The 13703-nt window shown below is 25.4% G+C and overlaps 1 protein-coding gene across 1 annotated transcript; it reads left to right on the forward strand.

Moving 5' to 3' along the window:
- Positions 1–1471: 1471 nt before the first annotated feature.
- On the forward strand, positions 1472–9703 carry LOC114175039 (non-specific lipid-transfer protein-like protein At5g64080). The gene is made up of 4 exons (XM_028059796.1): positions 1472–1516; positions 7915–8371; positions 8839–8868; positions 9279–9703. The coding sequence occupies exons 1-4, from the start codon at positions 1472–1474 to the stop codon at positions 9455–9457; spliced, it is 711 nt and encodes a 236-aa protein (XP_027915597.1). The 3' UTR covers positions 9458–9703.
- Positions 9704–13703: the final 4000 nt, after the last annotated feature.

The raw sequence follows: 13703 nt of genomic DNA on the forward strand, positions 1-13703 counted from the left end.
GACTCTTCGCTTAAGCGACCTCTCACGCAGAAATCTTGGGCGAACCCCTGTTAGTCTCGCCTAGACGAGACAAGCTCGCTTGGGCGAGATTATCATACCTCGCCATTGTTCGTACCTGTATCAATTGTATTTCACACATAAATGATAGTACCAACCCTCCCACGCATCCACAATAGCATACTAGTTCAAGAATCATGAAACACAAGCCAGACAAACGACAAGCACATGAAACAGAAAGGGGTTCTAGCTTCCTTTACCTGGAAAAGCTAGCAGAAACTTCAATACGCAACTGTGAGCACCACAGTTCTACGGACAAACCTAAAATTGGAAACACGATGGAACAAAACCAAAGCAAGATTAATACGGAACCCTAACTAGAATAATAGAAACGTAGCTGGAGAAAGATCAACATTAGCTAAAGGAATAACTTACGTGGAGTACGGAAACGAAGTTGAGCTTTGTTTGATCGAGATAGTGTAAACCCTAGCATAGCTCTTTTTGGGCAGTGGAGGGAGACAGCTACGTTTTTGTGAATGAGTGAAAGTGAGGGGGTTTAGGGCCAATTAGGTCAGAATTCGCTTTTGGGCCAACCCTTAAGCCCATAAGGTTTGGGGCAGCCCTTTACAAAATAAGGTATAATAATAAAAATTATTTGTGGTCCTTACATATTGTGTCAAAAGATAAATGTATGAATCAAGTCAACACCAATAAATTCACAAGACAAATCGATAAATTGGAATAAATGATTATCCTTTTATAATATTTGTCTTGTACATCATGAACTAAAATGAGTGTAATTTCGGTTTGTAGGATAAGACCAGTGGCGGATGATTTTGGGGGCAGGGAGGGGCCTGGCCCCCCCAAATTTTGAATTTTTTTTAATTTTATATATATATACATTATTTTTTTTTTGGAAATTTATTAAAACTTTTAATTGTAAGTATTATATTTTAAGTTTTGATCAAAATTAAATTGTGTATTTTTTATTTATTTAATAAAGCACAACATTTAATTTGAATAGATAATAAAGAATAAAAATATTTAGGTTTAATTTCTCTTTTGATCTTTGTTTTTGTCAAAAAATTGACACTAGAATTATATTAATTACATCATAAAGCACATCATCCATATTAAAAGATTCAATTTTAATGAAAGAATCATTAATCCGTTTTAAGAGATTTAAAGAAATTGATCCTAAAAGACCAAATTGCATTAGTTTTTAAAAAAATCAAGACAAAATTGAGACTAAAAAATCTGGAGGACGAACTTAACATTTTTAAACAAAAATCACGAATCAAAAGAGTAATCAAACCAAATATTTATTAAGATAATTTTTATTTTCATTCTTATTGTGTTTTTAATTTTTTCACAAATTGTAATCATCTCTCACTCTCATATGTTTTCTCTTTTTTTTTTCTTGAAGAAAAAAAGTTAGACACAAACTCTTTTTTTTTGCTTTCATTTCTCATTTATGCTTTTCTTTCCTTGTCTCTTGTCTCACTTGATAATTAAAACATTATTTTTTATCTCATCAGCTTTTTGTTCACTTTTGTATGAATATAGAAAAAAAATGTATCACGTGTTTTTTCATAACCGATTTTTAATTATAACTTAATTATAATATATTTTTCTTTTAATAACTACGTGTCTCAATTGTTTATTAGACTATGATAAATAATTTTTTAATATTATTTACAAAAGAAGTATATTGATAAAGAATAAAAGAATAAATTCGTCGTTTAAAAGTGATAAAAAATAAACTATTAATGAAAACAATATAGACTCTACTTCTTCACATATTTTGAAGCATTATACTAATGATCAAATTGTTTAGTAGAGAAGTCATTCTTTGAAGCATTATACTAATAGTCAAATTCAATGATCTCAAAATTATATTATTTTAACCCCTCCAATATTTTTTGTCAAAATCCGTCAATGGATCAGACAACCTAATCACACATTCTAATTCATGATTTTTAAAGAAACAATTTTATAGTTATTCCGTATACATGTTTTAATCATGTATATTAATATATTATTATATTAAAATTAAACATTATTTATTATCATCAAAATTATAAATAATTTAAACCCGATCTATTTATAGATATATTAATAATATAATGTTTTAAATATATTGTATTATACTATATAATATAGTTATTTTAGCAATAGTTTTATTATAAGTAATGCATTTATAGATTTATTAAAGTTAATAGTAATAAATTTAAATTAATAAAAATATATTTAAATTATTAATACTAAATTTAAATTAATAATAAATTAAAAATATTTTTAAATTTATTGATGATAAATTTACTAATTCATTAATTGCAGTAAACCATTAAAATTGTTATAATTAATTTAAATTAATAGATTACATCTATTAAATCTATTAATTGTATACCAAAATAAATTTTGAGTAATTATAATAATTAGTGAAAACACATACTATTCGTATGTGTTAATTTGTTTAATGATAATAAAAAATAACAAATTAATAATAATAATAAGAATAATTATTATTAATATTATTGATATAATAATAATTAATTTTAAAGTTGTGTTTACGCATGCTTATTTGTGTGTTTCTTATGTTAGTAAATATATATTATATTAACAAATATTTAAATATATATTATACTAAAATATATTTAAAAATAATAATAATAATAATTTTAAATTTTGAATAGAACAAGGTGAAAACTATTTATAAGTTTAGAAAGTCAATGTATATATACAAATGTAAAGAGTAGATTTTGTAAAAATATAAAGGATATAACATGTTAAAAGGTATAGAGTAAATTCTCTAAAAAATACAAATGATAAACTATGCAAAAATACGTAGAATATATTTGTCATAAATACAAATCAGTGTATAGACATTTGGTCTAATGTGTATTATTAGACTCGTATATTCAATGCATTGACAAATACATCTAATATCAAATCTTAGACTCATCTAATCAGTATATGGACACTCTCATCTAATGTGTATTGTTACACTAATCTAATGTGTATGGATAAACTCGTCTAATGTGTATTGCAAGACACGTCTAATCAGATAATGGATAGAGTTGTCTAATATTAATAGACTCATATAATATGTGTATAAATAAACTCATATAATGTATATTGTTAGACTCATTTAATCAGTGTATAGATAAACTCATCTAATGTGTGTTGCAAAAACTCGTTTAATTTGTGTATGGATGAACACACCTAATGTGTATTATTAGACTCGACTAACTAGTGCATGAAATGACTTGTTTTATGTTTTATGCAAAAAATACTTGTATAATTAGTGCATGGATAGACTTATCTAATGTTTACTACTAAACTCGTCTAATTAATGTATAAATAAACTCGTCTAATATATATTGCAAGATTCACCTAATTAGTGAATGGACATACTTGTCCAATGTATATTAATAGACTCGTCAAATTTGTTTATAAAAAGCTTGTCTAATGTATATTGTTAGACTCATCTAATCAATATATGAAATACTTGTCTAATGTGTATTGTTAGACCGGTCTGATCAATTCATCGACAACTCGTCTAATTAAAGTATTCATAAACTCATCTAATCATTGTATGAAATGAGTCTTCAAATATCTTTTTTTTATACTCTTCTAATTAGTGTATCTACTCTAGATTCTCGTCTAATGTGTATTGTTAGACTCGTGTGATATTTTTTACTATATTCGTTTAATAAGGGTATGAAAAGTATATCTGATGTGTATCTAGACTCATCTAATCCATGCTCATTCAATCAATGCATATTTAATGTATGTTTTTATAGTCATTTAATGACAATATAAATACATTAGTGATATATTTGAAGACAATTAATTTTGTAGCTTTTACTGGTCTTACTAAAATTAAGATTAAATATGTTTTTAGTGTTTGAACTTTTATGCCAATTTGGATTTTGTCTATGTTGGAAACTTTTATACATTTGGTCCTTAAACATTAAACATAAATGAATATAATACTTTTAACCCAATTAGATCAACTATTCTTGGTATGTTAAATGCGTTTCATGCTAACATTTCACTTATTTACACCGTTTGACATGTTCCCACTTCAATATTATAGCAGTAAAAAATATATTTTTTTATTACAAATATATTTTTAAACCTCTAAAATGAACTATTAAATAAAACGAAAATCATATATAATATTAAGTAGTGTAACTTTTTCCGTTACAAAACATATATTTTAAACCTTTAAATAAATTATTAAATGCAATATTTTAATTTATTTTGTTATAAATTTAATTATTTAAAACTTTATGCCGAGTTTTATGTACATCATTAAGGTTATTTTTTTGTTAGATAAAACTAATTTAATTTTTACAAACTAAAAAGAGGAATAATATTTAACAATAGGAATATTTATATTATTATTTAATATAAACATGATAAATATAATTTTTTACTCATAAATTTTCAAGACAAAATTATTTCATCACAAATAGTTTTATATTTTATTATCAATAAACATATATTATTTTTTAAATTTTATAATCTTAAGATATAAAAATAAAATATATTTTCTAAACTCAATTTTATAAATGACTAGGATATTAGATATCATAAAAAGAAAATAAATCCAAGCCCACAAGATTTTAAAACAAAAGTGGACTTTAGATTCTTTCAGACAACAAAAATTTTCGACCTCAAAAATTAAGACTTACCAGAAAACACATATACGGATATCCTCCTCTAACTCGCACATAGAGTCACATATCCTCCTATTCCAAATGACCTTAACTAGACTGATGGATTTTACCCAGAAATGTTTGATTTGGCGGACCTCTAAACCAACTGGTTACGGAGAGATCCTCTTTAACTTGCACATTATATATTCTTTTCATATATTATATTATAATACATAATAGATTATAATTATAAAATTAAATATAAATAATTTTATAATTTTATTATAATAATTTTTCATTTATTTTCTAAGCAGTTTTATAATTAGAAAAATTATCAAATTAAAAAATAGTTAAATTTAAAATATAAATAATCAAATTAAAAAAGCAGTTAAACTTAAAAAACAACTAGTTAAAAGATAAAATTTATAAAATAATCACTTTAATTTAAAATAAATTATTTAAAGAATAAAATTAAAAAATAAATGTGAACTCAAAAAAGGAAATTTCATAAATTTATGTTTTCCTGATTTTATAATAATACTTTTATTAAGTGCATTATGTGTACAACATACAAGTGAACTTGACCATTAAGTGTGACTATATTCAGCATATGATATGCTACTCAGTCATTAGACAATAATTTTAAGCTCCCTTCCAAAACAGATCCTCTCCCAACTGAATACCACATCTCCTTGACATTGACATAACTCATTTTCTTAAAAATACCCAATATCTCAAAGTAGCTCCAAGTGTCTGGGTCACATGCCAAAATACTTAAGTCTCCAACATATTACAATGACACGTTCCTCTCAAACATTCCATCATGGTGAAACACCATTTCGAAATGTGAGTCATCCATGTGAACAGATAAATCTATATCTATACAACCCTGAAAAATTTCAAATAACCCAGCCAAGAAAGGAGATATTACATTTCATACCTCTATCACACCGACAAAACAATTTCAAATGGGGGACTACAAGGTGAACACAATTAGACCTCTACTAAAATTAGGGTTAAATATATTATTAGTCCTTGAACTTTGACACAAATTTGGAATTCATCAATGTCTGAAATTTTTATACATTTGGTCATCGAACTTTGAACATAAATGTATATAATTCTTTTAATCCAATTATATCAACTATTTTTTGTGTGTTAAACGCGTTTCATACTAGCATTTCATTTGTTTACATCGTTCAATACATCCCCGCTTCAATATTATAGTATTAAGAAGTATGTATTTCTTTTTATTACAAATATATTTTTTAAACCTCAAACTATTAAGTAAAACAAAAATTATATACAATATTAAGTTGTGTAACTTTTTTCGTTACAAACATGTATTTTAATCCTTTAAATGAATTATTAAATGCAATATTTTAATTTTTTCTGTTATAAATATAATTATTTAAAATTTTATTCCTAATTTTATGTTATGATCATTAAGGTTAATTTTCATTACATAAAATTAATTTAACTTTTACATACTAAAAAGATGAATAATATTTAATAATAGGAATATTTATATTATTATTTAATATAAACATGATAAATATAATTTTTTACTAATAAATTTTGAAGACAAAATTATTTTATTACAATTATTTTTATACTTTATTATCAACAAACATATATTATTTTTAAATTTTATAATCTTAAGATATAAAAATAAAATATATTTTTTAAACTTAATTTTATAAATGACTAAGTAATTATATATTAGAAAAATAAAAAAATAATATATAAAAGAAATTAATAATTTAAATATAAGTCCTTTTTCAACATAATAAATACTTTGAAAATATGTTAAGAAAAATATATATCACAAAAGAAAAAAATAATATATAAAAAATTAATAATTTAAATATTAGACATTCTTTAATATAATAAATGCGTTGAAAATATATTAGAAAGATCTTTTTCTTATTTGAATATAAGGTATTTTTTAGTAATTTATACGATGACTAATTAAGTAGAAGTTATAAAATTTATTATGCACATCGGTAAAAAAATAAATATAAATAAATAAAATTAAAAAGTAAAATAAATGAATAAAAAATAAATTTTAAATGTCAAGTGACTAAAAAATAAATCTTTAAGATATTTGTCAATAAAATAAAAGGTATAATAATTTTTTTTTTAGTATCTTCTTTTCGGATAATAGATTATAATAGACGACTAAAAATTTAATTTTTAATACATTTATCAACAAAATAAAATGTGTAATAAAATAAATTTTCTTATATATTCTTTTCATATATTACTATTTTACACTCTATCGTGTCTGTTTATATGCATTCTATAGAATTGATGATAATAGTATAATGTTATTAAGTTAATATATAAAATAAATTTATATTTATTATAAATGAAGTGAAATATTAAAAATAAAGTGAAATGAACAGAAAAATTAATTGTTAATGAATATAAAAAAAGAAAAAAGAAAAAAAAGTTTTATATAAATTAGGTAAAAGTAACTGTTAATTTTAAAAAATTTAATAAATAATTATATTATAAAGGGTAGAATTGATATTATGACATATAAACACAAAAGAGTTCTTTTTATATATTTTGTTAAAGATAATACATAATAGATTATAATCATAAAATTAAATATAAATTATTTTTTATAATGTCATTATTTATTTTGTTGGCAGTTTTATAATTAGAAAGATGTTCAAATTAGAAAAGTAGTTAAATTTAAAAAATAAATAATCAAATTAAAAAAAAAAACAGTTAAACTTAAAAAAACAACTACTTAAAAATAAAATTAATAAAATAATTACTTTAATATAAAATAAATTATTTAAAGAATTAAATTAAAAAATAAATGTGAACTAAAAAACAATTTTCATAAATTTATGTTTTCTTAATTTTATAATAATACTTTTATTAATTCATATAAAATAACTAACATAATATTTAAATTACTACTTATATTTTTTTTATTTTTTGTTAAATATTTTTTTAAAAGGTTAACTTTTCTAATATATTAATAGTCCTTTTTGAAAAGAAATCAAAGAACAAAATCTTAAATTATTTAACATACCCAATAATTTCTAAATGGAAGTAATATTTAAGAGTTTAATAGAGAAACAAATTAAACAATTTTGAAGAACAAAAGAAACGAAACAACAGGAAGAACGCATTCTTAAAGTATTCAACCTTCCTAATAATTCTTAAATTGAAACCTTTTTAAATAAAAAAAAAAGAAAGAAAAAGAAACAGAATTCCGTTGTGACCTTATTTAACCATCTCCCCACACCCCAATTCCATTTCAGTGTTCCACCTTTTCTCTTCACTCTTCCTTTCTCTCACTTCTCTATTTCCTCACTATCTCTTCATTTTTCTCTCTCCAGAAATGGCATCAAAACTCTCCCTCATTGTGTGTTTCATGGCTCTATGCGCCATTGATCTAGCACAAAGCGCATCATCTCCTCAAGCCCCAGCACCATCTGTAGACTGTTCAAGCCTTGTTCTCACCATGGCCGATTGCTTGTCCTTTGTCACCAATGGCAGCACCATCACCAAGCCAGAGGGCACATGCTGTTCTGGCCTCAAGTCTGTGCTCAAAACTGCCCCTATTTGCCTATGCGAGGCTTTCAAAAGCAGTGCTCAGTTTGGTGTGATTTTGAATGCCACCAAGGCCACCACTCTCCCCACCGCATGCAAAGTCTCTGCCCCTTCTGTCGCCAACTGTGGATGTGAGTAAATTCTGCAACTTTTTTCCTTTTCCCATTTGGGGTCTCTGTTTCTCTTTGCTTTTGTGTTTTTATTTTCGTTAGGGTAGATTTCTCGATAAAGATCAGTGCTTTCGACTTCTGGGTTGGTTAAAGGTTTCATTTTTATGCATGTTCGAGATGGATCGGTCTCATGGTGCCTTTCTTTGTCACGCCATTTGTGTTACGAGCGAGAAACACATCGAGTTAATAATTATTTATGTTATGACTGGATTAGCACAATTTTTGAACTTTTTTTCGATTTTTTTAACATCACCCTATGCTACATCAGATGATGGTGGTGGTACCCGGGATACATAGTTTTTATTTTTTCTGTGTGTACCCTTGATGTTGAACATGGATCTCATTTTTCATACATATCACCCGTTTTTGCAGTTTTGTCTCTTTCTTGATTCATGTCAGTAACCGTGTCTTCGATTGTTTTTTTGCAGTGTCTGAAGCCCCTGCTGCTGCTGCTCCTGGTATGTCACCTACTTACTGTACTCTTTTTCCCTGCTTTATGCCCTTTTTATCCCTGATGTGTGGTTTTTGAAGCTGATTTTCGTTTCAGATTACAAAGCTTCAGATTACAAAGCGGTCACGTGCTTTGTTTTTTCCAGCCTCTTAATTTAAATAAACAAGAGCCATATCTGATTTTCAAGTTTTTGTTTGTTCTTCTGTTGTGTTGTGAATGATGATGATCTAAAGTAAACAATAATTATATCATAGTTGTGAATTCTTATTTTCCCTATTTCTACTTACAAAAATCTGCTTTTGATGCTTTCCCATAGCTGCATTTCTTCTGCTGTATGAAAAATCTTGGCCATTTTGATTATTGTGTGAGACTTGAACATTGTTGGTGTTTGTAATTGAGTCATTGTTTTTTTTGTAGCTAATGGGGTCTCTCCAAAAGCTTCTCCATCTCCAAAAGCATCTGGTGCTTCATCTTCCGGTGCTGCACGTGAGGTATCTCCTGCACCAGCACCAGCTAAAGGGAACGCAGCATCATTCCCAATTTCTGCTGGAACCTTGCTTGTTGGCATATTGGTGGCCACATTCTCAGGCTTCTGAAAATAGTTTGGTTCCATTTTAAGAGTAGAGAGAGATGACATGAGGGATTATTACTTTTGATGTTTTATTTTGGTTTTCTTCTCATTCTATGTTTGACTTAATGGTAGATAAAATTCATTCCCTGAGTTGAGACTGTACCCTCTTTTCTTTTATATACAAGTCTGTTTATTCATGTCACAGTTTGATGTTTGTCATGTTATGTTCCTACAGTATTTTATTTGTGCCATTTTATATTATAAGTCATAACATGGTGTGGTGTACGAGCACTACCACTAGTTCCAGTGGACTTATTTTCAATTATGGTTTTCTTAGTCACAACAATCGCTTATGCAAAAACATTTAGTATACGCACACAATGGGTCCTAGTTCGTTGTTTGGTCGAGAGTAAGGTTTGTGAAAGGAGCACCTATTAAAATGGTTTGGTGTTCGTGTCTGTACTGTTATATAAATGCATGTTTCGTTTGGATTAGATCAGTATGACGATAGATTGACTTAACATTGACGTTTTTCAAACCTAATCTGATGTTGTTTTTCACATGTAAATTTTGGATCTTTGTAAGTTTGCGTTCTTAGAGGAGCCGTATAGGAAAAATGTAATTGATAAAATTTGAATGCGATGAGATATGAGTCGATCCAATGAAAATGGGTTGAGATTCTCATCTACTTTAATTTTTTGTAAGTGTTTTTAATACTCTATTTTTTGAACATGTCAGGTAATGTATGTATATTTTGAAGTCTAAATTTTTTCAGTGTTTCCCTTTTTTTTAGAAGGACATTTTAAATGTTCTAGTTTGCTTATGTTTATTTACAAAGTTCAGTTAACTTCATTTTGTTCCACTAAATCTAAGTGTTGAGAAGTCTTCTAAGTCAAGAGAGAGTACGTAAAAGTTGTAGTATTTTAGAGAGGAAAAGAGAGAAGATTAGATGGTATATTTACTTTTTCACTTTGACCATTGGATCGTGAATTGAAGGTTTTAGAGAAACTATTTTCATAGTTGATCTTTTCTCTTTTTTGTTGTTCGTAACTTGAAAGTATTATTGATTTTTGATGTACGTGTCTGTTTAATATTTTTGTTTTTTAGACATTGAAGTTATTATACACTTTGAAGTCTAAAATGATTTCATCTTATTAAGAGGTGTATTTTATGATGCATTAGTATTTTAATTTGACTCATATTTATATTTAATATTTTAGGATATTATATATTTATTTATAAAATATCCATTTTATAAAGTAGTAAATAATATTTAATACATATAATTTTAAATTTAATTCACACAATAACAATTTTATATTTATAACATTTTGTGTAGGAAGTGCATGTGGTGTGGAAAGTGAGTTGTACAAGTTTTGCAAATGATTGGTGGCATGCGGCGAGGCTTTAGATGGGCAGAAAGGCGTTGTTGCATTGAACTGTTGTTTGCTTTTCGGCGCGTGCTTCGCAAAACAAATTGCTTATTCATAATTGTTGCTGCTACAAATTTCTGTGGCATCATTCTGGAGGCACCAATGTTGTGGTCCATTCAATCAACCACCGCATAAACTATATATTATTTTTACATCAAATTAAAAAAGTGTTACTCATTTTTAAAAACTTTAAAGTAAACAAAAAAACAGAAGGTTCGTGATGGATTTTATCCATTTAAAGTCAATTATTGTTCTTATAACTTTAATTCAAAAGTTAAACTGAATTACTGACTTCAGAAGAAAAAATGTACTTGAAATTGTCAATTACAAAAATTAATGAAAGTAAAAGAAATTGTTATTACTGATTACAAAGTCAACAAACCAAAATTGTAACAAAATAATTTAAAACTAATCATGACTAGAATTATTACCTTTTAGAGTTAATTATTAACTTTAGAAAATAAAATGTATTTACAATTATTAATTAGAAATGAATAAATTTAATTTATGATAAAATTAAATATATGCCTATTAAATCTAAAGGTAATTATGATTTGAATAAATATTTTCTAAAGTCAATTTCGAATATATATTTTTTAATTGATAATTATTATTTCATTTATCGTTCAAAAATTAAATTTGTTCTCTGTAGTGAGGAGAGAGTCAAATCAGTAAATAATACCCTTTTTCAGAATTTTTGCGATAAGGGTATTTTGAAACAAAAATAAGCAAGCTGTGATCCTTTCTTTAGAACGTAAAATTTTTGAAATGACTACTACTAATTTAAGTTAAATCATGCTCAAATATATATATATATAAGAAGATTTTTTTTTTCTTGGAATATAAATTGTAAACTGATGTGCTATGACAAGCTTAAGATTTTGTGGCCCATTTCTTCCCCCACCACCCTATTAACATGTGGCCCACCTATTGAGAGCTTGAGCAACAATTTTCATTGAAGCTAAAATAAAATTTAACTCACAAATTAAATTTATAATATTATATACTTAAAATTAAGTTGCAGAGGAAACAGAAAGTTGATATGCAATAATAGAAAAAATAATATTATATCCATACTTATTTTTATTCAAAATTTGATTGATGAATTAATGCTAATAAAATGTAAATACAATTTTAAAAAATGAGTAGCAATATACGAAGAAGTGTGTATTGGATTGAGTTTATCCAATCATCCAACTTGATTTGATCCAATATAATTATATAGGTTCATTTTTATTTATAATTGAACTAAACCCGATCCAATTTAAACTAATTTAATTTTATTTGTCAGGTGATGAGTTTAGTATAAAAGACCTACTATTAATTTTGTATTTTAGACAGAAATGAAGTATTTAGTTAATTTTTGTAAAGACTATGTTATCTGTTAATTCGATTAATATTTGAAAATTACAACTTCAAATAAAACATGGTTTTCAACATCTTGATATTTTCTTTAGTAGGTTTTTGTTTGTTTTCTTTTATCAGCAAAATCTTTAGTAGGTTGAATAATACATTTCTCCATATCCTTCCCGGCCCAACCCAACCCAAGAGCATTCTTAATATTAGGGTGTCCAAAGTGAAACTATCCAAACATAAAACTGGAAGAGTGAGTGGAGCTTTATGAGTGAATGTATTCCATCTATAACATCTATTAAAATATATATAACAATTTAAAGTAAAATAGATATAATTCAAACGATTCACCTATAAATAAAATATTATAAGAACCTAATATTAATTAAAACTTCAAATTAAAAATATCCTTGAAATGTGTTTATTAATATAGGTGTTAAAGCGTGCTCCGCAGCCCGCTAAGAGAAGGGTAGGCTGGATTGAAGTTTTCAACTCTCTAGTCCGTTTTGATCCGATCTGTCTAACCCATCAAATTTATGGATCAGCCCGTTTTTGATCAATTTTTATTTTATTTTTTAATTTTATGTTAATTTTTTAATTTTTAAAATAAAAAATAATTTAAAACATTAAGTTTTCTATATTAATTTTTGTATAAGTGTAAATATACAATAATGTTATAATTTAAATCATTGACACTTAAAAATTAAGTTCCAATTATTATATATAATAGAGTAATTCAACATGTAAATATAACAATTATTTTAATTTATCAAATTAAAGTTATTAATTGATCAATTAAAAACTTAAAAAACATTTATATGATTAAATATGCTCGAAATAATATATATATATATATATATATATATATATATATATATATATATATATATATATATATATATCAGAAATAAAAATTAAAAAAAATGGCAGGCCAACCCGGGACCGACTTGGTCTACTATTTTTTACCTGTTTTTCGATGACGGGCCAACATAATCCGACCTCATATTTTTATCTATACCTAAAATTAAAATACTTAAATAATTTATAATTTTGATTCCATATTTATCTTTACACATTTCTATTATACTCTTTTTACTTTTTAAATACTTCAATATATTATTTAATGGTACGTTTATAACATCCCATTTTAGTAGTATAAAACAAATAAAATAAGATATTTCCTAATAATATTCAATTGAAGATTAATAGAATAAAAAAATATATTAATATAGTCCTTCAAAAGTTAAGACTATAAAAATATATTATTTATACAACAACACCAAATTTACAAAATTATCTCTATATCGAACATACTAATTCTATCATTAATATTAACAAATAAACACCTAGATCTTAAAATAATTAAGGACAATACAACAATTTTGCAAGAAGACCTTTTTTTTTGTTTGTCATAATCACAATAATAAATATTTATCTAACATAATTTAGATTTATATATAAACTTTAAACTTTATTGTATATAAC

Source organism: Vigna unguiculata, chromosome 3 (assembly GCF_004118075.2).
Source record: "Vigna unguiculata cultivar IT97K-499-35 chromosome 3, ASM411807v1, whole genome shotgun sequence".
NCBI lineage: Eukaryota > Viridiplantae > Streptophyta > Magnoliopsida > Fabales > Fabaceae > Vigna > Vigna unguiculata.

Bases quoted from the DNA above. Each gene is read 5' to 3' on its own strand.
- LOC114175039 (XM_028059796.1), top strand. From the start codon at position 1,472: ATGCTTTTCTTTCCTTGTCTCTTGTCTCACTTGATAATTAAAACA. The intron at 1,517-7,914 runs TTATTTTTTATC...TTGTGACCTTAT, and splicing joins CTCACTTGATAATTAAAACA to TTAACCATCTCCCCACACCC. The intron at 8,869-9,278 runs GTATGTCACCTA...TTTTTTTTGTAG, and splicing joins CCCTGCTGCTGCTGCTCCTG to CTAATGGGGTCTCTCCAAAA.